Source organism: Chrysochloris asiatica, unplaced genomic scaffold, assembly GCF_000296735.1.
Source record: "Chrysochloris asiatica unplaced genomic scaffold, ChrAsi1.0 scaffold00439, whole genome shotgun sequence".
In the NCBI taxonomy this organism is placed as follows: Eukaryota; Metazoa; Chordata; class Mammalia; order Afrosoricida; family Chrysochloridae; genus Chrysochloris; species Chrysochloris asiatica.
In genome coordinates, this window is record NW_006408957.1 from 482,627 (window position 1) to 507,003 (window position 24,377).

Below are 24,377 nucleotides of genomic sequence, written 5' to 3' on the forward strand. Positions count from 1 at the left end.
CTGGGCATCACCATGAGGTGGGCGAGACGCCCCTAACTAGATTCAGGGTCCGTTCAACATTCCTCCCCATCCATGTCCTTGGTACAAAATACATGTATACATATAAAAATAATACTCCGCGAACTTGGGGGGCGGTGCGGTCAGTTCGGTCAGTCCCCACCGCAGGTGTGCTCTGCCCTGAGGAAGGTGCCTGCCGCCAGTCTAGCTGTCCTCCGTCCTCCTCTGGTTCTTGGAATGAAACTTGTTCATGAGTTCCTCCAGCTCAGACCCACCGTGTTTATTCTAAGGAGGGGAAGAAGGGCAGCCTCAGTCCGGGGGTGGGGGTGGGGGGCGACAGGTCACCGTCAGGCGGCCACCACCGCCCTGAGCCCGGGGACACGTGGGATGTGTGGGGGAGGCAGAGCTGGAGGACGGGGGGCTCACCTCCAGGGCAGCCTTCTGCACGGTCAGCTGACTGTAGACTCGATTGCCCTCCTCCCCGCACACCTTCTTCAGCTCCTCCTTGTTGAGTGAGAAGAGCTGGGGGCCGGTCAGGACGCTCAGGTTGTCCACGATGCTGCAGGGGAGGGGAGTGGACAGGGACCAGTGTGAGCTTGGATTCTGGCGGGGAGCCAGGTGACCAGCCCCGCCCCGCCCCGCCCCTGTCCGCCCTGCCCCGCCTGCCCGCCCGCCCGCTGCCGCTGCCGTAGCCACCGCTCACCGCGGGCTGAAGGCCTTGGCTTCCAGCCAGGCTCGGACCTCGTCTGGGCCGGACTCGAAGGTGAGCGGCTGGCGCACCTGCTGGCTGCGCTCCACGCGGAAGTTCCGCTGCGGTTGCGCCTTGATGTGAGAGATCTTTTTGATGAGTTCGTCGTTGACTTCATCCATGTGGTGGATCAGCTCTGGGGGTGAGGGTGGGGGGCAGCCAGGGGTCAGACCGCCCTTTTGCCCACAGCTCAGAGGGGTCCCTATGCGCCCAGGTCCTCCCCCTTAGCCCTGGCCCAGGCTCTCCCCTCCCCTCCTCCAGGCTGACGCTGACCCCACTGCTAATGATGGTGAGGTAGCCCCCTCCCTCAGGTCAGAAGGGACCTCTCACCCTCTTTTTTCCCAGCGAAGTTCACAGGCAGCTTGTGCGTTGGGCTGGCAGGGCCCCAGTATTTTGAACCTGCCTACAGGGTGGGCAAAGAGGGGGGCCAAGTCAGGCCAGCTCACCACCCTCCCGATAGCCCCTGGGGGTGTTGCTAAGGCCAGGCCTTCCTTGGGCCCCCCACCCCCCACCTCTCAGCCAGAAGCTCTTCAGTGTACACAACAGCCAGACCCTGGGCTCTGCCACTTGGTCAGCGCCCCCTCACCTGCTCTAGTGGGGCACCTGCCTCCTCAGGCCGAACTTCATCCAGGATGTTGCAGGGCACGTAGCCTGCCTGTCCACTACGGTTCCTCAACTTCCACCACTGCTGACCATCCTCTAGTACCTGCCAGGCCACCAGCATCATGTCACAGCCAGACCCACCCTCTGGTCACCCTGCTGGCGGGGTCCTCTCCTTCACAGAGAGGCTAGACTGCTGGTTCTCGCCTGGACCTCAGTGGGGGCCCCCAGTGCTCAGTCCTTCCCTCCCACCTCACGGGCCACCGGTCATTTTCGGTGGGGGTCTCCAAGGCCGACTCCTGGGAGTAAGGTGCCTCTTGGCCTGGTTGTGAATGTAGGTCACCCCGCCCCCAGCGTGCTCCACTTTCTGTTCCCCAGCAGGTGGCCTGGATCTGGGTTTGGCACCAAATAGTAATACTGAGGAGGTGAGGAGGGGCTTCTGGGGTGGATGCACATGACAAACCCCTGCGGTTCCACCGAAGGGACCACCACTGGCTAGAGACTGACCAGCCCCCAGCTTGAGCCAGGCTCTCTAGATGCCCTTATCCTGGGGCCCCCTGGTATGGCCAAGACAAGGAGATCCCCTCAGTCAGACTGTGTTGCGTGAGGTCCAATTCAGAGCCCTGGGATGGGGACCCTAGGACAGGGACTGGACAAACACACGGTCACCCCCGACAGTGCCTCCCACCTCCCCTGGACAGCCCTCCCCCAGGGTCCAACCCTCAGGTCACCCACCTCTAAGATTTCGTCCCTGAGCACAGATAGCTCGTTGGCGTTCCGGGCTGTGAAGTCGTAGAGGATCTTGACGTACTTGCTCATGGTGGGTGTTGGATCGTAGCCCCTGCTTGGGACAGGAGGGGCTGAGGCTGGCTGGGAGAGAGCAACCGCCCTGGCACCGGTACCCAGCCTGCTTCTATGCAGACTCTGGGAGCTTGTGGCACAGAGGCTGCTGACAGCCGGGACTGGAAAGTGTGACAGTCTCAGCGTGCTGCGCCCCTGCCTGGAGATGGGCGTGATGGGCGGGCACAAGGTGAGCAGGCTCACCTGAGAGGGGACCTGGCCTGGTGTCATTTGGAAATCACAGGCAGGTATGAGCTCAGGAAATGACAAGAGTCGTAACTACCCCCTCCCCAGCTCAGCTGAGCCGTTAAGGATGAGGACTTGTAGAGAGCCCTCAGAGCAATGAAGACACTCCCCATAGATGCCCTTTCCGGCACACACACATGCAGGCACAGATACACACACATGTAGATACAGGCACACACACATGCAGGTCCATGCAGGCGGATACACAGGCACACAAATACACACACACATGTAGGTCCACACAGGCAGATACACAGGCACACAAACACATACATACACACAGGTACACACACACATAGATACACACAGAGTTACAGGCACACATACACACGGATACACACAGGCACACATATATGCTGTGCAGACACAGGCAACACACACTACACAAACACACACAGGCAATACATGCTGCAGGTAGGCACACAAGCACACACATGTAGATACTCACACAAATGCACACTGACGGACACACACAGGCAGATACACAGGCAGATACACAGGTACACACACCGGCAGACAGGAAGGCACACATGCAGCTACACACAGAGGCACACACATGTACACAGGCACACACACAAGGCACACACATGTAGACACACACAGTGGGCACTGTCGTCAAGCTGCTCTTCTCTGTGGGGTTAGAGGCCTGTCCCAGAGAGGCATGGAGACGGCAGTGGCTCTGGCTCTGGGTGACCCTGCATGTGGCCGGCCCCTGGTCTGCCGTCCTAGCTAGGCCATTCCTCCCAGTGACTTCCTCATCCAGCTGAGGCCCCAGAACACCAGGGTGGGGCTGGGGAATGTGGGCAGGTACCAAATCACCCAGGACAGGTCAGGGACTGTTAGTCAAAAGGTAAAAATGTTTCTGAAAGTGTGGTCCTAGGCCTGGGACACTGGCACCAGATTGACAGCGTGGAGCAAGAGGAGTGAGCAGGTTGAAAAGGTAAATTCCCAGCCCTCTGGCCTCCTGAAAGTGATCCTGGGGTCTGGCAGGGTTAACATGCTCTCCAGGTAGGCAGGCTGGGAGCTTGGGAGGGAGGAGGGGAATGAGGAAGGACAAGGTTTCCTCCACTCTTGTGTTTATTGTTTATTTGTCCACTGTGAGACGTGTTTGTGAAAACTGTGTGTGTGTGTGTGTGTGTGTGTGTGTGTGTTGAGGAGGAGGCTGCTTTAGCACAGACCATCCTCCCTCATCTAAATCAGGCCAAACAGCTCCAGCAGGCCAACTGTTGGCTGAAATCATTGAAGTCCAAAGTTGTAACTTTGATTATAAAACATAAATGTGGAGACACATAAGTATGGATAACTTTGGAAAACTCCCCTTCAGTTATATACATTAAAGGTCAAATGAAACCCTGGTTCGAGTTTGGACAACAGGTATTTTGAACCAAGAGAACAAGGCATTGACCACCACTTGGTGGTAGCATACTCAAATGGAGTCTCTGTGTACTGAGAGATGAGCATCACATTCCCTCACTTTGATGGGGGCTTACCTGTGAGCATGGGGGGAGCTGGTTGGTGGGAGGACGTCTCCCAGAGGTGTGGGCTTGGATGCCTTCGCTGAGTTTCGAAAGGACGGGCGGCTCACTGGAGTTGGCTGTGGGGAAGATGGGTGGTCTGGGCTTGGTGTGGGATGGGGGCCTGGAGGGTCTAGGGACATGGGGACATGGCCTCCCACCCAGCCAGGTGAGACAGAAGGGCTGCCGAGCCCTAGCAGGAGGTGGGGAGGGCAGGCTCAGGTGGGTGCAGGGGCACTGAGGGAACAAGGAGGCTGGTGGGTGGAGGAAGGCGGGTTAGCAAGGCTGTCAAGGCTCCAACCTCGTCACCAGGGGCAGCTGTCAGCCCCTCCACCTCCCAGGGGGCCTCCTGCAGCACGTCCAGGGGAGGCTCCCAGCCGCTGTGGAACTTGGGCACGTACGGGAGAACTTGCGGCTCCCGAGGCCACTCGGCGCTGGGGACAGAGGTCTCGGGGTGAGCTGGGTCCACCCCCACCTAGGACTCCCTCCCAGCCTGCAGGCCTCAGCCCAGTCCACACCCGGTACCCTCCCATCACTCGGCCAAGGCTGACTCCGCGGTCTGCCTCCTCCTCCTGCCTCGCTGCTGTACCGGGGGCGTGTCCAGGTCTCTCCTAGCGTCTCCCACAACGCCATCTCCTTGGGGATCAGGTGGCCGCGCAGGAAGCCCACCGCCTCCCGGGAGAGTAGGGGGCTGGAGACTGAGCGCGCGAGTTCGGGGCCGCCACAAGTGCTGATGATCTGGGGCACAACGAGGCTTAGAGGAGGCCCGCCCACTGGACCCCAGCTCCCACCGCCCTCCACCCCATTGCAGCCCCTAAGGCCCGCCTTCGGGAAGAGGCTTAGGCCAGGTCAGGGGCGTGACCGTTGGAGCGTGGATATAAGGTTAACCCCTCCAGGGCCCCTCCCCCTCCCCCGCCCCCGGCCCCCGGCCCCCGGCCCCAGATACCAGCTCCAGAGGTCCGAAAAGGAAGTGCATGAGCTCCGCGGCGCTGGGGTTCTGGATGTGTTTCTGCAGCTTGGCCTAATGGGGGCGAGTATAAGCGAGCGGGACGGAGCACTGGGCCCTGGGTCCCCCGATCCAAAAGTCAGCGCCCAGGGCCAGGGCCGGGGAGGGGATGCAGAAGGGTAGATAGAGGCTGACGGGATGGGAGGAGGGCGGGCGGGTGGAGGCGGGCTGGGGGCGATGGCGGTGGTACTCACCAGCAGGTTGATGGCTAGCTTGGTTTTCTGAAAACAGTCAATAAACTCAGCCTCGGCGGGGGGCCGCGCCCGCAGCGTGAGGACGCCCTCTGGGCGCGGGGTGGGAGAAGGGCGGTGAGCCAGGCTGGCCTCGTGCCTGTCCCCGGCAGCCCCCCACCCATTTCCCCTGGGCGCCCACCTGCCGGCGCCTTCTTGCCCTTCTTTTTCCCCTTCTTCCGCTGATTTAGCTGCTTGAAAGCCTCGGCGGCTTTCTGCAGCCGTGCCACGAACCACTCGATGTCGTCCAGCGCGCAGTTGAGAATTTGCTGGAGTCAGAAAAGGGGTTAGGGTCAAAATGTGCCCCCTCCGCTGCGGTGACACCTGGGCCCCACGGAGACCTGGCAGGCTGACCCCCAAGCTTTTCCGCCTCTCGGGTCCTGGCCTGGAAGGTGAGGGCGCTGCCCGGAACTGAGCAAGGGAGCAGCGGGGGCCCACTTCCCACCCATCATGTCCCCGAGGTCACCCACCGTCTCCTTCTCGATTTTATGCGCCAACACAGCCCGCGGCTCCTCATCCTGCGAATCCCGACGACGGAAGCCTGGGACGCGGAGACAGAGTTGTTGCTGCATGCGGGAAACGTGGCTGGCCCCCCAGACCTCCGGCATCCAACGTGTTTGTGGCGTGGGCTCCGGACGCCCCGTTTGCCCCCTCGGCCTACCTGGCTCACTGAGTTGCACTGGTGGGCCCACGCGGTTCTTGGTGGCCTGGGGCGAGTGGCCACCACCATGGCGGTGGAAGGGGATGGGGGCCGGGCCCTTGGGTTGGGGCAGTATGGACTGCCGCTGGCGGATCTTCTCCTGGTGACCCCTAGAGTGGCGTCAAAGGGCTGTTCAGGCAGGCCCAGTCCGGTACCTGGCCAGGCGCTTGCCCAACCCTGCCCCCGCCGCACACCTGACCCCGCCTGCCCAGCCTGGTCCCGCCCACATGTCACTCCTCGCCCGCCTACTGGCTCCCTCCCATTCCTAACCCCTCCCACCTAGCCTGGTCCCGCCCAATTCCATGAGCCTGGCGGTTCGCAGCGGCTACCCCGCCTTACCACCCCCATCCCCCACACCGCCCTACTTGAGGGTCTTCGGCCGCATCTTCTTGCCGAGACGGCAATCTGCGAGCGCGCTCTCGATGTCTTCGTGCACCAGCTCCGCCTGCGGGGACGGGAGGTCAGGCCTGGCATGGTCAGGCTGTGCTGTGCCCCCGCGGCAGCGCTGTCCTCACCTCCACCTCGTCGCAGTGGAAGAAGTGGACGTCGGGTTTGTTCTGTTCCGACTCCTGGCACACGAGGAGCAGCACTGACGGGTAGCGTAGCTGGTTCAGCACCGTCTGGCAGTGTTGTACAGTGGGCAGCGGAAAGTTCTCCAGTTCCTCCTGGGGGCGACACGATGACGCTGGACGGGGGCTGGGAGGCGGGGCTGCGACGTGGGGGTACAGGGCTTGGATCGAGGGTCGGACCTGGGCTCAGACAGCGATCTCAGGCAGAAATGGGCCCCATTCCTAGACACAGACCATGTACACGGGGTGGCTTTTGGACCAAGGGCACAGGTAGATTACTTATGGGTCCGGAAAAGGACGGTCAGGAAAGTGGACCTTAGCTAGTAACGGGGAAGGCCCACACCTGGTGGACACTGCCAGGCACTGTCTCACGTGGCCGTATCCTGGGCACTCCCTGGGTCCGCCAGGCTCCAGTGGGCCCTCAGCATCTCTGGGACCCCCGCCTGCCCTTTGACCTTCTCACAGGCATGCAGGGATGGCGGGAAGCACCCCACCCTCACACGCACCTGGGACTCGATGTCCAGCAATCGAAGGGCCTGGTCATTGACCTGCAGCAGCATCTCCTGCGTCCAGATCTTCTCTTTGGAGCTCAGCTGCACCAGCTTTCGGATGGCGTCGTCCACAGAGACGATGGCCTCGCTCTTGTCCATAATGAATGTGGCCAGGTGCTGAGGGCAGACAGTGAGTGCTGGAGCTCCCAGGCCCAAGGAGCTGTGCCCACTCTGGGGCTCTGAGGGGGCACAGCCTCACCCTGGGGACCCTCAGGGAAGCAAAGCACTGCCCTTCAGGTTCTGAAGGGACACAGTCTACCCCAGGGGGAAGGGGTCTGACGAGACACAGTGCACAGAGTGGGAGGGAGGTCTCAGGGACGCAGCCCCACCTTAGTGGCATTTGAGTTCTGCCTTGATGGATATCTATGGAGACCATGGCTGTGCCCTGATGAAAACCCTCAAAAACCACATTGAGGCCCTAAATCACCAGGCCTCTATCCCTGCTCTGCCCCCTGAGGCTGGCCCCAGAATCCCCAGCCACTCACTCTTCCCAATCTTCCCTGAGTCCTTCCTCTTTCCTTTCAGATTCACTGGGACGTTGCCGGCCTGACAGCCCATACATCATAGATTCTGCATCTGCGACCTGGCTTTTTGTTATCACTGTCCACGGTTACATTATGTATACAGCTTGTGTATTGCTGTGTGGTCCCTGCATGGGGCAGGGGCTCTGTCTACTGGGTTTGCTCTGTCTCCCAGTAGCTGGAGCAGTGCCGGGTTGACCATGACCACATGTGGGATGTGAGTGTCCCAGTGTCTGGGGCAAACTGCCCAGTAGGCCATGGGACCCTTGCCCATGTGGTCCACCTTTCCCTGTGCGGTCCACCTCCTCTCCTCTAACCTGAGCTTGTCTGTCTGTCTTGAAACCCATCAGTAAGAGCCAACATAGCAACGTGGGGAAAATGGGATCTATACTGATATCAACTCCAGTTAATCAAAGATCTAACTGCAAAATACAAAGTCATAAAAACACTAGAAGAAACTAACAACAAAGGCTTGCTGACCCACGGAGCTAGGCCAAGTGCCTCCAGGCTGAGGCTGACGGTGGACTGGTACGCCTTGTGAACACGTACCCGCTGCTCTCAAAGACATGTGTAATATTGCCAGGCAGAGAAAGCCTGCCTTTGGGCCTGGCTGGAAGAACTGTGCCCTGAATGTAAACTGTTAACCTCCCTAATAAACCCCATAACTTTGAGTGTGGTTTCTGGGTGCTGTGTGGCCACTGCAATGATGAACAGTGAAGGCAGATGTGAAGGAGATCTGCGGAAGCACGCTTGGTACTATTTTTTTTTGCCTGAGTCACCTGCAGATCGTAGGCTATTAATAACCATTCCTACAGACCTGGGTCTGGGTTCTTCTTCATACAAACAGATAATAGCAAATGGTGCCAAGTGTTCTACAAGGAAAGATTAGAAGAGCTCTGAATTAAGTTAGGGTTGGAGGTGGCCAAGGAAGACTTCCCTGAGGAAGTGACATTCTAATTGAACCTTGAACGAACATGACTCATAAGCTGAAGGGAGGGTTAGGGACACATTCCAGACAGAGGTGCTAACCCACCCAGGTTGCTGAAGAAGCCCAGAGTAGATGGGGAGCCAGAAGAGAAGGAGAGGGAAGTGAAGTGAGAAAGGTGGTCAGGGGCCATTGAAGGAGTATGGTCATACATACTAGGAAATGATGGTTCACAGAAGACTGAATAAGGTTGTTGTTAAAAATTAGTTCATGAGGTTCAAAGTAGCTCCATTCTAGTGTAAACAGTTAAGAACTAAAAAAAAAGAAAACTATTATTGGCCTCAGATAAGCAAAGCACTGCTCAAGAAGATGAACAAAGTTGGAGGCCTCTCACTCCCTGATTTCAAAATTTACTACATGGCCACAGTGGTCAAAAACAGCTTGGCACTGGTACAATGAAAGACACATAGATCAATGGAACAGAATTGAGAACCTGGAAGTTAATCCATCCACATGCAGCCAACCGATCTTTGACAAAGGGCCAAAATACATTAAACGGGGAAGAAATAGTCTCTTTAACAAATTGTGCTGGCAAAATGGGAAATCAATTTGCAAAAGGATGAAACAAGACCCATATCTCTCACCATATACAAAAACTAACTCAACATGGATTAAAGACCTAAATGGAAACCCCAGAACTATATAAAGATCATTGATGAAAAATAGAGACAAATTTAAGGGCTCTAATATTTGGCATACATAGACCATCAAACATTGCAAAAAACCACACAAACAATAGAAAACAAAATAGACGACTGGGACATACTAAAAATTAGAAACTTATGTGCACCAAAAGACTTCACCAAAAGAGTAAGCAGAGCCCATAGACTGAGAAAAAAATTTTGCAATGACATATCACACAAGGGACTAATGTCTGGAATTTATGGAAATCTACAACACCTCTATAAGAAAAAGACAAATAATCCATTTTAAAGATGGGCACAGGACATGAACAGACACTTCACCAAGGAAGGCATTCAGGCAGCCAACAAAGATATGAAGAAATGTTCATGATCATTAGCCATTAGATAGATGCAAATCAAAGCAACAATGAGATATTATCTTATACCAATCTTAAAATCGAAGTTTAAAAAACTTGAGGACAACAAAAGCAGGCTAGGGTGTAGAGAGACTGGGACCCCTCTACATTGCTGGTGGGACTGTAAAATGGTTCAGCCACTCTGGAAAACAGTATGGCACTTCCTCAGAAAGTTAGAAATAGAAATACCTTATGATCCAGCAATTCCTCTATTTGGTATATGAGAAATACGAGCCATAACACAAGTAGGTACACTGATGTTCATCACAGTACTATCCACAATAGCAAAACGATGGAGACAGCCTAAGTGCCCATCAATGGAAGAATGGATAAACAAACTTTGGTACATAAACACAAGGAATATTATGTATGCTACCCTGAAGAATAACAATGAAGTTGCAAAGCACCTTGTAACATGGATGAACCTTGAGGACATAATGCTGAGAGAAATTAGTCAGTGACAGAAGGACAGATATTACATGGGACCATTATTGTAAAAACTGTAAGAAAAGATTTCCAATCTAAAGGAAAAAGTCTTTGATGGTTACCGGGTTGGGAGGGAGGGGTTGGCAATTCATGGGTTAGGGGGAGGACAAATGATGGCTCAGTGATGGGGAGGACAGTACACAAAGAGGGGCAGGGGGATGGATGAACAAGGAAGATAGGGGTAGACAGGAAGGTATGCACGAGCTAAATGGGATACCGGTAAATAGTGATGTATACCTAACCTTTGAACAACAGTGCTCTGTGATACAGGGATCCAAACATTGTAGGAATGTGTTGTTGTTGTTAAGTGTTGTTTAGTTGATTCTGACCCATAGTGACCCTGCATAGGGTTTCCGAGGAGCTGCTGGTGAGCTTGAACCTCCCACCTTGAGTTCAAACTGACCTTGCAGTCCAGTGCATTAACCCACAGTGCCATACCAGGACTCCAGTAGGAGTGGGTAAGGGAGGGAAAATAATGTTAAGGTGTTTGACTGTCTTGTGGATATTGGTTTCCCTGCCTTCTATTGTAAAATAGACATTTAAGTGGAATAGAAAGGAATATTGGGAAATATGATTACAGGAAGCTCGTAAGCCTGGCTTTAGCCTATAACTGATTGGATTAATTAAAATTAATTAGAACTTGCTCAGAGAAATAGGCTTCTTGTTAAGTCTTTGTGGAGTATGAGGTCTTAGGTGGAATCCTGAGTCCCACCTAGAACCTTCTGAGGTGGGACATTCCCGCTTGAAAAGACATGCAGACCAAGCCAGAAGAGCTAGAAGAACAGAAGACATTTCTTGAAAGAACAGCAGAAGAAAAGCAGACGATTTGGCTGTTAGAATAGCTAGCAAGCTATCTGCCTTGGAGCCATCAAGACAAGAGAAGTCAGCCCATCAGAGTCACCTCCCTTCTCAGACTGAAAAACGCAAAGGAAACACACAGGCAGTCCTGTATGCTCACTGGTGACCACCCTGGTCCACATGTGAGTGGACGTGGGGGAAATGCAGCAATGAAGACGTGGGCTGAGTTTGGCCATGTTCCATAGACACCTGTTGACCTTGGGATGAGAGAGAGAAGAGGAAGGCTTGGCTGGTCTGAAGTTTAGGGAGGTGTGTGAACTCCCGAGCCCAGGGACACTGACCAAGCCACTAGAGGCTAGAGCTAAGAGTGAAGCAGCCAGCTGGTCTGAAGTGGGGGGAGGCATGCGAGAACGCTCAAACTTGCAGATAGTAACCATTTGACCTAGCTTGATGGCTAACTGACCAGAACTCAACCAGATGAAGATAAAGATGCTTGATAATATGGAGTAAGCATAAATTACTACAAGTTGATGAACTAGACCTTTGCTTATGGATGCAATTGCTCAAAATTCCAACCAAAAGGGAAGGACTCTTCACATCAAGGACCAAGCTTGCCTCCTCAGTACGCTGGGTTGATTAGACACTGGCTATCAAAAATGGGGGGCTTTAAAGGCATGAAGTGGCTGGCTTATAAGCTTTCTTGAGTGTGCTTAGTTTCAGAATGAGGGTAGAATCTCCACTGAGTAGTTTTCCTTTTTTCCAGATGGGGCTGGTGAAAGCTGGGGGGCGGGGGCGGGGGATGGGGATAGGATTTTACAATTCAGTTGTGTGTAATTATTATCAGGATTAATGGTGATCATCACAACTGTAAATGTAGAAGATGTGTAACTAAAAGGGGAGAGTAGTTGATCTTCCATTTGAGGAACAGAGGACCCTAGGACCAGCAAAAGGGCAGAACATGAGAGGTGCGTGGGATCCTAACCAGAAAGACGACAGCAGAGACAGGAAGCTGAGGCGATGGCGTAGATAGAGCAGCTGAGGACTCCAGGCCCATGGACTGAGAAAGGCTGTGTGCCGACAGGCAGGAGGCTGGCTTACAAGTGTGCCCTTTGGACATTTAAATATATATGTATTTTCTGCTTTGTATGTGTACATTAAAAAAAGGGAGGGGAATAGAGGTAAATACTGTTAACTGATACTATATGGCGGGGATTATAATTATTACAAGGAACCAAAATATGATTTATTGAACATGAAACTGATCATCTGCCCTGTAAACTTTCACTCAATTCACAATAAAAACTTAAAACACAACTATTATTAAAATATAGAAATTGGTAGTATTAAAAAAGATCATAACAATTTTCACTAAAAGAAATTCTTATATTTACCTAAGTACAAAATTCAGAAGTGTTGGAAAAGAAGGTAGAATGGAAACAGGACTCACAGGGAGGAAGTGGATGGCTGATGTTGTTACCTGGAAGGGACCGCAGTCCTTGAAATGAAAAGTCTATGATTTGTTGAATGTAAAACTGATGATCTGCTCTGTAAATCTTCTTCACTCAGTTCACAGTAAAAACAAACAAACAAAAAAACAAGAAGAAAATGGTGCATACTTTCTGATAACCTTACGGAGATCTTCTTATTCAGGGAGACTTTTCTAAGCAAGAAAGTCCAAAAGCTTAGCTGAAAATCCCAGTAAACCTGACTTCCTAAGAACTAAAATTGGTTGCCTAGAAAAAAAGACCCCAAACAAATACACTGCAATCAGGATGGGCCAATCTTCCTAATATATAAAAGGCCAATGTGCATTACAATCATAGCTCTTGCTTTGTTAAAAATTCTGTGTTGACAAATGTAAATAATTTTGTTAAATATAAGCTAGCATATTAATAGCTGTTGTTAAGTGCTGTCGAGTCAGTTCCAACCCATAGCGACCCTATGTACGCTTTCTGAGGAGTGGCTAGTGAGCTTGAGCCATGGACCTTGCATTTCAAACCAACTTTGCAGTCCAGCGCATTAACCCACAATACCACACCAGGAGTACATATTAATACTAGGGTGAGTCAAAAATTATCTGCACTTTGGTTATAGTAAAACACATCATCCATGACCGATGACAACATTGAACGTGTACATGAAATATTGTGTCGACTAGATGAGTGGCAGTGGATCATGTGACAAATCATTTGTAAATCAGCCCTGGGTCTGCCTGTGAAATAATCCACGACAGACTTGGGTTTCTGAAAGTTTGGGCGAGATGAGTACCGAAACCACACACAGGAGAATGAACAGAAGCATTTGGACATCTGCAAAGAAAATCCAGACTGAGTCTCAAAGGAAGGTAAGAGTTTCTTCAAAGCAATCATTAATGGTGACGAGACGTGGATTCATCACTACAAGCCTGAGTGTAACACCCTCAATCACTGAACAAGACAAAGTTCAAAAGTCAGCCATCAGCTGGAATATGGATGTTTACAGTTTCCTGGGATTATCACGGGCCAGTACTGGAACATTATCAGGAAAAAGGTTCAACAATCAACAGTGCTCGTTACACTGCAATGCTCACTGAAGAGCTGAACCCTAAACTTCAGATTAAATGCAGAGGTGTTGTGATCTTGCATGACAATGCATGTCCACACACCTCTGCCCACGCTGCTGACTCTCTGCACTTCGTTTTGAGGGGTTGAAGCATCCTCCCTATAGTCCTGATTGGTCCTGCTCTATCAGACGTCCACCTGTTTGGTCCCCTGAAAGCAGCCCTTGATGATAAAGATTCGCCTCTGATAAGGAAGTGAAGACAGCGGTGCATTTGTGGCTCGCAGCCTCAGTCTAAAACATTTTTCAATAAGGGAATACGAAAGCTTGTTGACAGATGAACTAAGTGTATAGAAAAGCAAGGAGATTATGTCAAAAAAAACGATGTATTTGTCTTTTCTAAAAGTTGATTCAAAGAAATTCTACAACCAGAGTGTGGATCATTGTTGATACAACCTCATATAAATAAATACAAATGGATTAATTATAGATGAAGAAATAAATCTATTAAAAAGTAGAGTATGAGCAGAAAAATGAGCAGCTTTTAAAGGTAGAAAACTGTCTGCCTTCTCATTCAACAAAGAACGGCAAATTGAAACTCTGAGACACTTATCATATTAGGAATGAATCTTCACTGGGTTTTTACTGAGCACTGTGCCCAACTCAATGTTCGGATATGAAAATGCCTGACCTTGCACTTTGTGGGTTGAATGTGACACCCCTACTGCACTTGTCCAGTCTCTTTGGAGAGTGGCTTGGTCACTCTGATGACAGGTGAACTGCAGATATGCAAAGTCGGCACAGCCACAAGGTTGCTTACTGCAAACCCTTCTATAATAAAGAACCACCGGAACCAACCTACATGCCCATCAACAGATTAAAAAGCAAAGTGTAGTAGCAACACACAATGGAATGAGAGGCAGCTGATCTGTGTACGTCAGGTGGGGCAATATCGGAAACACACTTTGTTAGCCAAACAAAGTCAAACTGTGCCGCAGGGCCGCAAAACAAGTCTCAGTAAATTTCAAGTGACTGAAATTATGTAGACTATGTTCTACCCCCTATTAAAATTAAGTTAGAAATGAATAACAAAACGGTAACTAGAACCCCCCCCCAAATAATTATAAACAAAGAACACGCTTCTAAATAACTCATGACACAGAAGAAGTCACAAGGGAAATTGGCAAATATTTTTAGCTGAACTGAAATAAAAACATGTATATCTAACTTTGTGGAGCACAGCAAAAGTAGTGATTCAAGGGAAATTTATAGCATTAAATGAATAAGAAAATAAAAAAGACTAGGATCAATTGTAGAGTAGTGGTTACGAATCGGGCTGCCAACCTTAAGGTTAGCAGTTCGAAACTACCAGCTGTTCCGCGGGAGAAAGACGAGGCTTTCTGTTTCCACCTCAGAAACCCTGTGCAGGGTCGCTATGAGTCGGACCTGAATCCACAGCACATAACAACAACAACAACAACAAAGGATCAATGACCTCCGTTTCACCTTAAGAAACTGGAAAAGGAGAACGAAGTACAACCTGAAGTAAAGGAAGGAAGGGGATTAAGAACCAAAAACCAAGGGACTAGAAAATCAACAAAGCCAAAGTTGGTTCTGAAAAGATTAATAAAATGGACCAGTTCCTAGCAAGAAAACCCGAGGGAAATCACAAATCATCAACAAGAATGACAGAGGGGCAGTGTACAGGTCTGACGTGAAATTGGATTTGTAATTTCAAAACCTTCCCACAAAGGAAACCTCATTCTCAGAGGGCTTCACAGGCAAATTTTACCAAATATTTAAGAAATCAACAGCAATGTTTCACAAAGTCTTTCAGAAAACAGGAGGAAACATTCCCAGCTTGTTTTATAAGGTCAAATAAACCCTGATATATAATCAGGGAAGTACAAGAAAAGAACGTTGTAGATCAATATCTCTAATGAACATAGATGCAAAAACTCCTTAACAAAATATGAGCAAATCCATCAACACATAAAAATGGTAATCAATATACCATAATTGAGGTTTATTTCAGAAATGCACGATAGGTCCCAACAATACAATTTGCTATACTAAAGGATTAAAAGAGAAAAAAAATGACCATCTCACTAGATGAAGAAAAGGCATTTGACAAAACTCAGTATGTTGTTGTTGTTAAGTGCCGTGGAGTCGGTCCCAACTCATAGCTGTAAATCTTTACGGGAGCAGAAAGCCTCATCTTTCTCCTGCGGAACCGCTGGTAGTTTCGAACTGCTGACCTTGCAGTTCGCAGCCCGATTTGTAGCCACTATGCTACCAGAGCTCCTTAAAATTCAATATACTTCCATGAAAAAAACTCTCACTCCAAGGAATAGAGACTTCCTCCATAGACTAAAAACAGAAAACAGCTTTCTTCTAAGACCAAGATGTCTGCTCTCATCACAATTGTTTGCAATTGTTTTTCTTGCCTTTTGTTTTGTTTTGTTTTTTTTAATTTTGGCCAGATTAATTAAAGAAAACTGGTAAGATTGAGTTTCCACCAGTCTGTTCTGGCATGCTTCTGATGGAGTCAGGATCCCTTGCATCAATGATAACCAGTATGCATTGCTGCCGTTGTAAAGTGCCTTTGCGCTGGTTCTGACTCATAGTGACCCTGTGTAGGGTTTCCAAGGAGCAGCTGGTAGATTGGAACTGCCAATGTGGTGGTTAGCAGTCCAGTGCTTATCCTACAGCTCCACAGCAGCGTGCGTCCACTGTAGTATTCTCTGCATGCTGTGCTCAATTCAGTATTACTGCCTCTATAACGATGGATCCGAACTGGCCAACATCTCTCGTGTTTTCTGGAGGGCAGGCAGTTGTTGAAGGGGTGACCCTTTTCTCTTTGCCTTGTCTGGTCTGACCATCTTCAGAGTCTGCTTGTATCCCAGCTCGGAGTTCACACTTTTCATAATGAGGTGGAGCCTAGAGTTGATCAACTCCAGAGATTTTTCAACCTCTTTGTGGCCACCATCTTTCGGCCTTAGGTGTGAGATGGTCCATCTTCCGGCTTTAGGTGTGGGATGGTCCCCAACCAAGAGCAGGGGCCAAGGTGACTTGTTAAGTGCTGTCGAGTCGGTTCTGACCCATAGTGACCCTGTATAGGGTTTCCAAGGAGCAGCTGGTGAGCTTGAACCACCAACCTTGCAGTTCAAATGACTTTGCAGTCTGATGCATTAGCCCACAGCGCCACACCAGGTCTCCCCAAGGTGACTAGGGAGGCAGAGAGGGCTTGTACGCCATTGTACTGGCGGCCTCCGCCAGGGTGGTGGTGGTGTTCAGTGCCATTGAGTTGGTTCTGACTCACAGAGACCCTGCATAGGGTTTCCAAGGAGCGGCTGGTGGGTTGGAACTGCCGACCTTATGATTTGCAGTCCAGTGCTTATCCTACAGCTGCGCAGCAGGTCCTCTCAGCCAGGGTAACAAAACAAAACAAACGAGTAAATAAATGAACGAGATGAAAACTGTGAGGGTAGAAGATCCAACTAATTGGCAAAAAAAAAAAAATCACTATGACAAGCAAACAAATTCAACAAAGTCTCAGGACCGTCGGACCAAAATACAAAATTCAATTGCTTTTTCCTTGTACTTTGTTGTTAAGTGGCGTCGAGTCATTTCCAACTTACAGCAACTCTGTATAAGGTTTTGAGGCTTTAAATCTTTGTGGGTGCAGAAAGCCTCATCTTTCTCCCTTGGAGCAGCTGGTGAGTTCCAATCTCCGACCTTGTGGTTAGCAGTCCAGTGCTTACCATATGGAGCCACCCAGATCCCACCAAGATCCCCTTTTCATGTACTAGAAACGATTAGATCTGAATTATGGACTGTTTGGTTTTAAAGTTTATGTTGTTGTTGTGTGCCGTCGAGTCGGTTCCGACCCATAGTGACCCTGAGCAGGGTTTCCGAGGTTGTAAATCTTTACGGGAGCAGAAAGCCTCATCTTTCTCCCGCGGATCAGCTGGTAGTTTCGAACTGCTGACCTTGTGGTTCGCAGCCCGATTCGTAACCACTACACTACCAGAGCTCCTTATATGTGAACCTAAAGAACTTAGAATAAACAAGATGAAGCAAAGAGAACGAATCTGAGGGCAGCTTTGTTGCTGCTTTTGGGTTGATTCCCACTCGTGGTGCCCGGTGTGTGCAGAGTGGAACTGCCCCACAGGGTTTTCAAGGCTGTGATCTTTGGAAGCAGATCGACAAGGCTGTCGTCTGAGGCAACTCTGGGTAGGTTTGAACCGCTAGCCTTCTGGACAGCAGCTAAGCGCTTAAGCATTTGTGCCACCCAGCAACTCGACAATAAAGCTACAATGAGTGAAACAGTGCAATAAAACAGATCACTGGACCATCCCAGGAAAAGAACCATCTGCACTCAATCAACTGATTTTAAAAATAAATGTTTATTGTGAATTATGTGATAGTTTACATGGGAGAACATTAGCTTTACATTCATCCTATCCTATATCGCTTCATTGCCATGGTTACAATCCCCTCCATGCATCAACCAACCAAAGGGGATACACTACAAGCCTGCCCCCCAGTCGTCAGCACACAGCCCCTCTCCCTCTCTGGATCTAAAGTTCCCAGCTTCTCCATCTCTACACGTCCATTGTCTCTGACTCCATCTCAGGCATCACTGCTTCTCTGGGTAGGGTCCCGCTCTCCGCTCTTCTCCCTTCATGGTCCCAGGGACCTCCACTCCTGGTCTGCAAAGTCAACCACTCCCCTCCTTGCTACAAAACATCTCCCTTTACATTTCCAGCCCTCACAATCAGTCCTGATAACAATTATTCACTACTGTATCACAAGAGTCCTATTCGCATTCCCTTTCATCAGCCCTGCCTAGACAGATTGGATACTACTCAGTGGAGACTATACCACCTTCCTCCACACCCTCTGGATTTAGATTCCTTCTTAAAAGCTTGTAAGCCAATCACTTCTTGCCTTTGTAGCGCCCCCCCTTTGGGTAGCCAATGTCCAAGTTGCCCATCCCTGTCTACTCTGTGTGGAGGGGGTGGGAATGATCCTTGCTGTAAAGATTTGTTCCCTCTTTTGAGCTACTGCATCCATAGGTGTAGGTCAAGTTCATCAAATTGTATCAGATTACTCTTTTTTTTCCTCTTCTTTCTTCTGGTTGAGCTCTGATCATCCAGTCATTGAAGCCAGGTCAAGTGGGTATTATCTGCAAGTGTGGGTGTTCTTGTACATATGCCCTCTCTTCTTATCAGCTGGACGCTTCACTCTCCACTCTAGTCCTCTGTGGCTATGTCACTGACTCTGGGCCCAAGAGTCCCCAGGTTTTGCCACACTGCTGGCCAACCAGGTCTCCACTCAGGTTCCCAGGAGTCTATTGAACGTTGTAGGGCTTAGCTCACAGCTTCATTGCTATTTTTCTCTCACTTCCCCTTATCGGTGATGAACATGGTCACTAATCAGAGCGTGTATTCCCATTGAGTCTTAGTCTTGGAAGGGGGTTTGCTCTGAGGGGACCCGACCACTTGCCTTGATGTCTCCTGGGCGAACAACATGCTTGTTCTTGTAATCAACTGATTTTTGACAAATGCACCACAGCAATTCCATGAACGGAGTCTTTTCAACACAACTGGATATTCCTATTACGTGCCCTGCCTCACACCATGAACATAAATTCATTAAAATTGACCAGAGACCTAAATGCAAAATCATAAGCCAAGACGCATCTAGAAGAAAACAATGGCACCTTAGAGAAGAGACAAAATACCCTAATCACCAAGCAAAAGAAGTCCAACCCCAATGAAGCCTGTTGCCATAGAATCCGTTCCACGCACCTTACTGGACAGGGTAGAACTGTCCCACGGGCTATCCAAGGCCCTAATCTTTACAGAGTCCTGGTGTGGCCCTGTAGGATAAGCACTGGGCCGCTAACCAAAAGGTAGGGGGTTCAAACCTAACAGCCACTCCTTGGAAACCCAATACAGGGTCATTATGAGTTGGGACCACTTGCCAGAACACAACAACAACATTTATGGAAGCAGACGGCCATAGCCACAGTGCCACAAGGGCTCAGTATAAAGCAAAACAAGTGGCTATAATCAGACGTCCTCAAAATGAAGCATAGCCGCTCATCAGAAGAGGGCTGGGCGTGAGACTCACAAGCACAGACTGAGAGAAGGTATTCATAGTGCAGATATGACAAGTAGGTGTTAGGAGAGGAGGGCTGCCCCTGTGCCCGGTAAGCGGAAGCCAAGCTAGGAGGGGACAGAGCTTCTGGGAGGGTTCACAGGGAGCCAAGCTGCGTGGTAAGATTCTTCCATACGAGAGTCTCCTTCTACACATGTGTTTTCATAAAGTAAGTTTACTAAGCAGAACACATCTCCATATGTGCTCACGTTTAGAACATCCCTCAAAGAGACAAACCGCAAGGCTAGAGAGGAGACTGCGGATAGGTTGAGTTGGGGTTGGGGAGCTAGGTCTGGGGGTGGGTGATAGCTACACTGGGTTCTCACTAGCGATGGTTAGACAAATCTGCTGTGGGTAGCGATCATGTCTTGCGACTCACACCGACCGGGGGGGTTTTTACCGGCTTGTTTTTTGGAAGTAAGTTGCGAGGTCTTTCTTCCTACACAAATCTACATGTGTGTTAAACTTCATAAAACCGTACACCAAAAATGATCTTTTTTTAAATTTAAAAGAACAAAGACAAGCCTACAGTTACCTCCACTGCCAGCTGTATGTCTAATCTTGTCCCTACCGGGCTGCACATAACTTGTACCTCTCATTTGCTCTCTGGCCTGAGTTTCCTCATCTGGGAAGGGTAAGGAGACTTTGCCTATTCCTTCATCCCTCTGAGTGAGCAAGAAAGGCCTTCACTTGGGCTGGACTGGGGCCTTCCACAGTGACCAGCTTAGGCTGAAGTCCAGGTCCCAGCCATGGCGCTGGATGTTCCCATCAGGGAGGGCAAAGTCTTATTCCTGGGCCAGATGGACAGGGCTGCACTGGAGGGAAGGGGATGAGACTTGGACTGTCCACCCCTCTGCCCTGTAGCTCATCTGCCCACACAGCCCCGCCCGAGCTGGCAGGGAAGCCGGGTCACCCAGACTCAGAGCCTCAGGAAGCAGAGGTGGGAGGGGGCACAGTGACTTGCTTGGCCTGAAGCCAGGGACAGGCTTCCCTTGGGGGCACTTCCTGACACTCCTGGCCACTGCCTGCAGGCCTGGACAGTGGCCAGGAACACACAGCTAGTTCCCAGGGTCAGGAAAGTCATTTAAAGCCCACACTTGCTGAGGTCAAAGTGTGAAGTCAATCTGCTTCTGAGAGGGGGGGCCCTCCTGAGCTGACAGCTGGTCTAGAGTGAGGGGAGCCAGGTCAGCAGGTCCCAGAATCAAGGCCCCCAAGCCTGGGCAGAGCCAATGAAAGGCAGCTTTGTTCCCTCGCTGCTCATCTAGTTCCTGCTTTGGGCCCCCCATTGGTTCCTCTTGGAGGACTCTGGGGTTGGGGGGGCTCCAGGACCAGCTTCAGGGCTACACCTGACACTTGACTCTAATCTCCCCCAATGCAAGGCCCCTCTAGCCCCTTAGAATGTGAAGGGCCTAGGGTGAGGTCCCCTCTATCCCCTATGTGGGGTAGGGCTCCTTCTAGCCTCCCTAGAATGTGAATTCTCCAGGGCAAGCTCCCCTTTATCCCACCAAGACTGAGCTCCTAGGGTAGTGTGGAGTGGGGAACCCCCATTAGTCTGGGACAAGTCTGGGCCTGGGTCTCTCCACCTGCCCTGTGGGCCCTGCAGCCCTGAGAATGGACCTCACCTGGACGTGGTACTGCGAGGTCTCGTGCATGATGACGTTGGAGTTGGAGTATTTCTTCCTTTGCTCTGAAGCAGGACACATGGCCATTCAGCACCACAGGGCAGCATCCCTGACCCCAGGCCGGGTGGCAGGGACTGGACCCCAAGGGGCACCCAGGGGCAAGGGGAGAGGTGCAGCCTCTGGATAAGATCCCAGGGTCTGAGGAAGGCCTCCCCCAGAGATGTGAGTGGGGGCCCATCTCTCTCCATCTTCGAGACAGTTCCTGGGGGGGGCACTGTCTATCCCAGAGGGGTGCAGGAGGTTCAGACCCCTCAATGGAGGCTGCCCCACCCCCACTCACACTCCTTAGGGGAGATGTCCAGGTCAGGGTTTCCCCCAAGCCCAACCCCTCCCTGGGGCTCCTCCACTTTCTCATCCCGCACAAATGAGGAGAGGGGACAGAGCAGGGGTGGAGTGGGAGGGTCACAGAGCTGGGGGGCAAATTTGACAACAGAAGAGGGAAGGAGCAATGGGGCAGAGCTACTACAGCGGGGAGGCATAAAGTTGGGGAACGGTCAGCTCTGGGCGCCCCAGACTTGTCCCCAGTCTTCCTTCCTCCACATGCCACATTTGTACGGAGAGCTGATGGTGCCCCCAGCACTGATGCCCAGACCTCGGGCCCTGATTCCGGGGCTCTGCGGCCTTCCTCTCCTACTGCCCAAGCTCTTTCCAGTGGTTCTCTCTGGGGGTGGGGGCGGGGAGGGGGCAGCACCCAGGCCCCTCCCTCGTGGAGCCGACACCTGGCAACTCAGTCCTGCCTGAACCCCACCCCCGCCCCAGTGATCAGGTTGCAGCAATGAGAAGCCCAACGAATCAATATTGATGCTCCCTGAATTATTAGTAAAGGCCTCTCCCCTTACCCAGTGTGGACGTGTGGGCGGGGGAGAGGGGGGAAGACAGGGGTCCAGGGCTGACCTGCCTTTCTTAGCCAGCACAGTGCAGGAACGGGGACTGGGCTAGCTACCGACACCCCTGACCCCTCCCTAACTGAGAATGCTCCCCATTTCTTCCCTGTCCAGTCCAGCCTGCAGGCAAACGTCACTCCGGGAGACTCACCAAACAGGTCCTTAGCACTCATCTTGGCTACTCCATCAGACCGGCCCAGGCTGCCACTGTGGGGAGGGGCTGGTGAGGGCAGGGCCACCTCTACACCCCCCCCACTGGGACTCCTCATGGGGAGGGGAGGAGATGGGGCAAGGGGCTCACTTGGTAGCACCCGGGCAGCAGCTCACGGACCCTGACTGGTTCATGGTGTCCTCCCGGGCGACCAGCTATGAGGGAAGGGCAGCCCTTGGTGTTGGGTGGTGAAGACAAGTCCCTGGCCCAGTGCCGAACCACACCTGGAGGACAGAGGAGAAGGCTGACACTTCCTCTCATCCATGACAGGGCTTGGTCTCCGCCCCACCCCTGGACTCCCCAGGAGTTCTGGACAGGGGTCCTCTTCCCCAGGGCTGTCAATTCACAAGGGGCCCCAACTGGCCATCTCTCAGACCCCTCCTTTCCCCAGACCCTGTTCTCCACAGGGACCCCAGGAATGAGCACCAAATGGGCCCCACTCCAGGACGAGCTGGGGCTGTGAGGAGAACCTGGAAGTGAGGGGAGAAGCCGGAGGGGGAGAAATAGCTTTCTAGCTATGGGAGGGATAGCACATCCAAAGGTTCTGGGGCCAGCAGGGCCCTAAGGGGAGAGCAAGGTGCCCTAAGGGCATATCCCAAGGCAATGTTCAAAGCAAGCCCGGGCTTCCAGCCCACCACCCCTTCCCCACGGCACCCTATAGCTCAGCAGACTCCAGCAAGCTTATTGACCCAAAACCCACCCATGCAAGCTCTTCTCATTCCTCAGCTGGTTCTTGAGCCTCAAAGAGCTGCACTGGGAAGGACCTGAGGTCATGTGGGTGGGGATTTGGGGATCCTGGGTAAACAGTAGGGGCCCTGGTGGCTCTGTGGGCTAAGAATTGGGCTGCTCCCTACAAGGTCAGTGGTTCAAACCCATCTGCTGCTCTGAGGAAGAAAGATGAGGCTGTCTGCCTCTGTAAAGATTTACAGCCTCAGAACCCTGCTGTTTGTGAATGGGACTGACTCTGTGATACAGGGTTTGGGGTGGGGTACTTCCCAGGGAGTGTGAAAGGGAGTGGGGGCAAAGCTGCCCCTAGTGGGTATGGTCAGGCTTGGCCCCGAGCAGTGACCTCAGCCATGGGGCTGTCTACAGGAGGAAACGGAGAGGGTGAGGTGGGACTTGAATGGCGTGCTCCCAAGACTGGGAGACTAGGAGTAGCCCCAAGGCAAGGCCATGTGGTGGACTGCCTTCCATGATACGATGGGGGCCAAGACAGGGTGGGAGTGATCTGGGGGGCAGCAACCACCGCCCTGGCCAGGGCCTCTCCAAGGGCAGAAGCCCAGAAATTTTCTTGGGTTTCCCCAGCTCCATGTTAGGGAAACTGAGGCCTGGTTGCTGGGGCAGACAGGTGTCTGATTTGTGTTGGGAACTGGGCTGGGGGTGAGCAGAGTCTGTGCCCCTTGGGGACCTGCAGTGCTGACCTGTCCCCACGTTCCTGTGGAGCAGTGTGGACAAGGGTTCCTGGTTGATCCTCTGTCTCTGTGACCCACCCCTCAGGGGTTTGGGGGAGGTAGGGCCTGAGATCTCCAAGCTTCACCTGAGCAGTGAAGCCCACCCTCTACAACAGCAGACTTTAGGTCCGTCTGGGGTGTTGGTATTGAGGGTGGGGAGGGACCAGGGGGCTCCCAGGCTTCTCTGGTTTGGCCAGTTGTCCCCTACAGAAGCGCTTCTAGGAGGTATGAGGACCCCGTTCTCGGTGTCATAGAGGGACTCGGCCACATTCCTTGGTCCATCTGTCCATGGAGAATGACTGGAATGTATGTGACCTCAGTGGGTGAGCCCGAGTGTTTGCTTAATCAGATTCCTGGCGGGCTCAGCCAGGGCGCCTGCACGTGTGTCCAGGTACACACATACCTGGGCAAAACATGAACATGTCAGTGCATCCCCAGGCCTGGGGCACACACAGGCACCATGGGCCCAGGTGCAGACAGGGGCCCCTCCCTTTGGGAACCCTGTGACCTTCAGCTTGAAGGTGGTGGGGGACTCAGACAGGCCGAGGGCGGACTGGGGGAGGGGCAGGTGCTGGCATCTGAAGGGGAACACCTGGGGGAAGGTTTGCCTGCG

The 24,377-nt window shown here is 51.9% G+C and overlaps 1 protein-coding gene across 1 annotated transcript; it reads right to left on the reverse strand.

Moving 5' to 3' along the window:
- Nucleotides 1-201: 201 nt before the first annotated feature.
- EPS8L2 (EPS8-like 2) lies at nucleotides 202-22,450 on the reverse strand. Its single transcript, XM_006876982.1, has 20 exons — nucleotides 22,404-22,450; nucleotides 22,254-22,309; nucleotides 21,159-21,223; nucleotides 6,957-7,118; nucleotides 6,397-6,546; nucleotides 6,247-6,326; nucleotides 5,843-5,991; nucleotides 5,652-5,722; nucleotides 5,324-5,450; nucleotides 5,146-5,234; nucleotides 4,892-4,966; nucleotides 4,535-4,683; nucleotides 4,247-4,379; nucleotides 3,922-4,025; nucleotides 2,081-2,186; nucleotides 1,332-1,451; nucleotides 1,076-1,148; nucleotides 701-881; nucleotides 424-556; nucleotides 202-282 (listed from the first exon to the last, which is right to left on the reverse strand). The coding sequence occupies exons 1-20, from the start codon at nucleotides 22,445-22,447 to the stop codon at nucleotides 202-204; spliced, it is 2,148 nt and encodes a 715-aa protein (XP_006877044.1). The 5' UTR covers nucleotides 22,448-22,450.
- Nucleotides 22,451-24,377: the final 1,927 nt, after the last annotated feature.

Excerpts from the sequence above, each read along its gene's own strand:
- EPS8L2 (XM_006876982.1), bottom strand. The coding sequence starts at position 22,447 with ATGAACCAGTCAGGGTCCGTGAGCTGCTGCCCGGGTGCTACCAA. Across the intron at positions 5,992-6,246 it reads ATGCGGCCGAAGACCCTCAA|GGGTCACCAGGAGAAGATCC; the intron begins GTAGGGCGGTGT and ends ACGCCACTCTAG. Across the intron at positions 4,026-4,246 it reads CAGCTGCCCCTGGTGACGAG|CCAACTCCAGTGAGCCGCCC; the intron begins GTTGGAGCCTTG and ends TCTTCCCCACAG.